A 1,556-nucleotide genomic window follows, 5' to 3' on the forward strand; every position below is an offset into this window, starting at 1 on the left:
AAAGAAACAAACTGTGCTCGGCGAAGCCATTTGCAAAACAAATGTAACCGGAGAGATTTGCAGACACGGGCTGGCGGGCAGCGGCGTCCCGGAGGAGCCCACCCCACCTCTGCCCCGCGCCCCCTCCCCGCCGAGGCGTCACCTTCCCCTTCCCTCCCCAGCGAGAGGGCTCGGGCGCTGCGGGGCCGGGGCTTCCGCGGCGCTCGGGGGGCGCAGCAGCCGCTGCCCGGCAGCGCGGCGGCAGAACCGTACTTACTGAAGGGGCAGTTCTCCTTCTTGGTGCCGCTGACCTTGCCGTTCTTCTCGATCTTGAGAAAGTACTTGTTGTAAGAGTAGAGCTTCCTCTTGCGCACGTCTCCTTGGAGGTGATTGTAGCTCCGCACGTGTCTCCCCGCACTGGAAGGAGAGGAGAAGGACGAGGGGAAGGAGGATGATGATGAAGAAGAGTTGGTGGCCTCCGGGGACAGCATGTCCTGGCCGAGGTCATGGCAGGTGACAGGCACAGAAGACACCAAGAAGAGCAGCAGCAAGCAGCAACAAGGCAGGTGGGAAAAGGCTGAGGCACCATTTGTCAGTATCCATTTGCACATTGTACTGAAACTCTGGGCGCTGGAAAATGTCTTATCAAATGAAACATACTGGAAGGGTAAAACCTGGTAAAAGGCAAGTGGAGAGCCGGTGGTTGCTGCTTCTGGTTAGATCCCTCTGAGCTCTGATCTGGCCTGAAGTAAGTGCACCAACATCCATAACTCAGGGGACAAATCGCCTCAGAAGTTGCTGCCTTTTAATCCTTCGAGTCCTCCCTCAGAAAAAAGAGCTGTAGGTTTTTTTTGGGGGGTTGCTGTGGTTAATCCTCTTCCCCACCCCACCCCCCCACATACACACACACTCCCCAACCTGGTTTGAGACTTCCCAGTAGTTATTTTGTTCTCTTCCTCACTCCTTTCTTCACCATCTTAGATGCAGAAAGGTCTGAAAAATAGATGACAGCAAAGTGAACAACAACAACAACAAAAATCAATAATAACCAGCGGAAAGGGGTGCTGGAAGGGATTTTTCACACATACCCCTTTACACACACACACACGCACGCACGCACACTTTGTGGCTTTGCACCTTCTTCTGATCCCCACCCCCTTGCCTTTTTGCAAATCCCAAACCAGTTGCACAACTCGTCCTTTCTCACTGACAACCCCAGAGGAGGCAGTTTCTTTGTTTTGCTTTGAATTCTCCAGAACAGTATTAAAAAAAAAAAGTCCAGAGAGAGAGAGAGAAAGAAAGGGGGGGTGGGTTGGGGGGGGTGGGAAATCCCAACTTGTCTCCCCCCCTTCCCTTCCTTTCCCTCCCCCTTTGGTTGTAAACAGGTTGGAAGCTGTAGCCTAAATGTCAGCGATTACAAGTCAGAGGTGGGATGTGCCTCTGGTCGTCAACCCTTATTTGCAGGGGGTCAAGCAGCGGTGGGACATCTGAAACCCTTCTGCAGTTGGAGCGAGCGGTGCCTGCTGCGGAGGGAGCCTCGGGAGCTGCCCTCGCTTCCTCCCGGGCGGCAGCGGCAG

At 54.4% G+C, this 1,556-nt stretch overlaps 1 protein-coding gene across 2 annotated transcripts in view; it reads right to left on the reverse strand.

The window, feature by feature from the left end:
• Positions 1-829, reverse strand: part of FGF10 (fibroblast growth factor 10) — a 64,546-nt gene extending 63,717 nt beyond the window's left edge. The window contains exon 1 of one of the 2 annotated variants that reach the window (XM_009274549.2): positions 257-829. In XM_009274549.2, the coding sequence (XP_009272824.1) occupies positions 257-590 (334 nt within the window). In that variant the 5' untranslated portion in view covers positions 591-829. The remainder of the gene's footprint in view (positions 1-256) is intronic. The other variant, XM_009274550.2, reaches the window with a different exon arrangement.
• Positions 830-1,556: the final 727 nt, after the last annotated feature.

The sequence above is a fragment of the Aptenodytes forsteri genome, unplaced genomic scaffold, assembly GCF_000699145.1.
Source record: "Aptenodytes forsteri isolate BGI_AS27 unplaced genomic scaffold, ASM69914v1 Scaffold176, whole genome shotgun sequence".
In the NCBI taxonomy this organism is placed as follows: Eukaryota; Metazoa; Chordata; class Aves; order Sphenisciformes; family Spheniscidae; genus Aptenodytes; species Aptenodytes forsteri.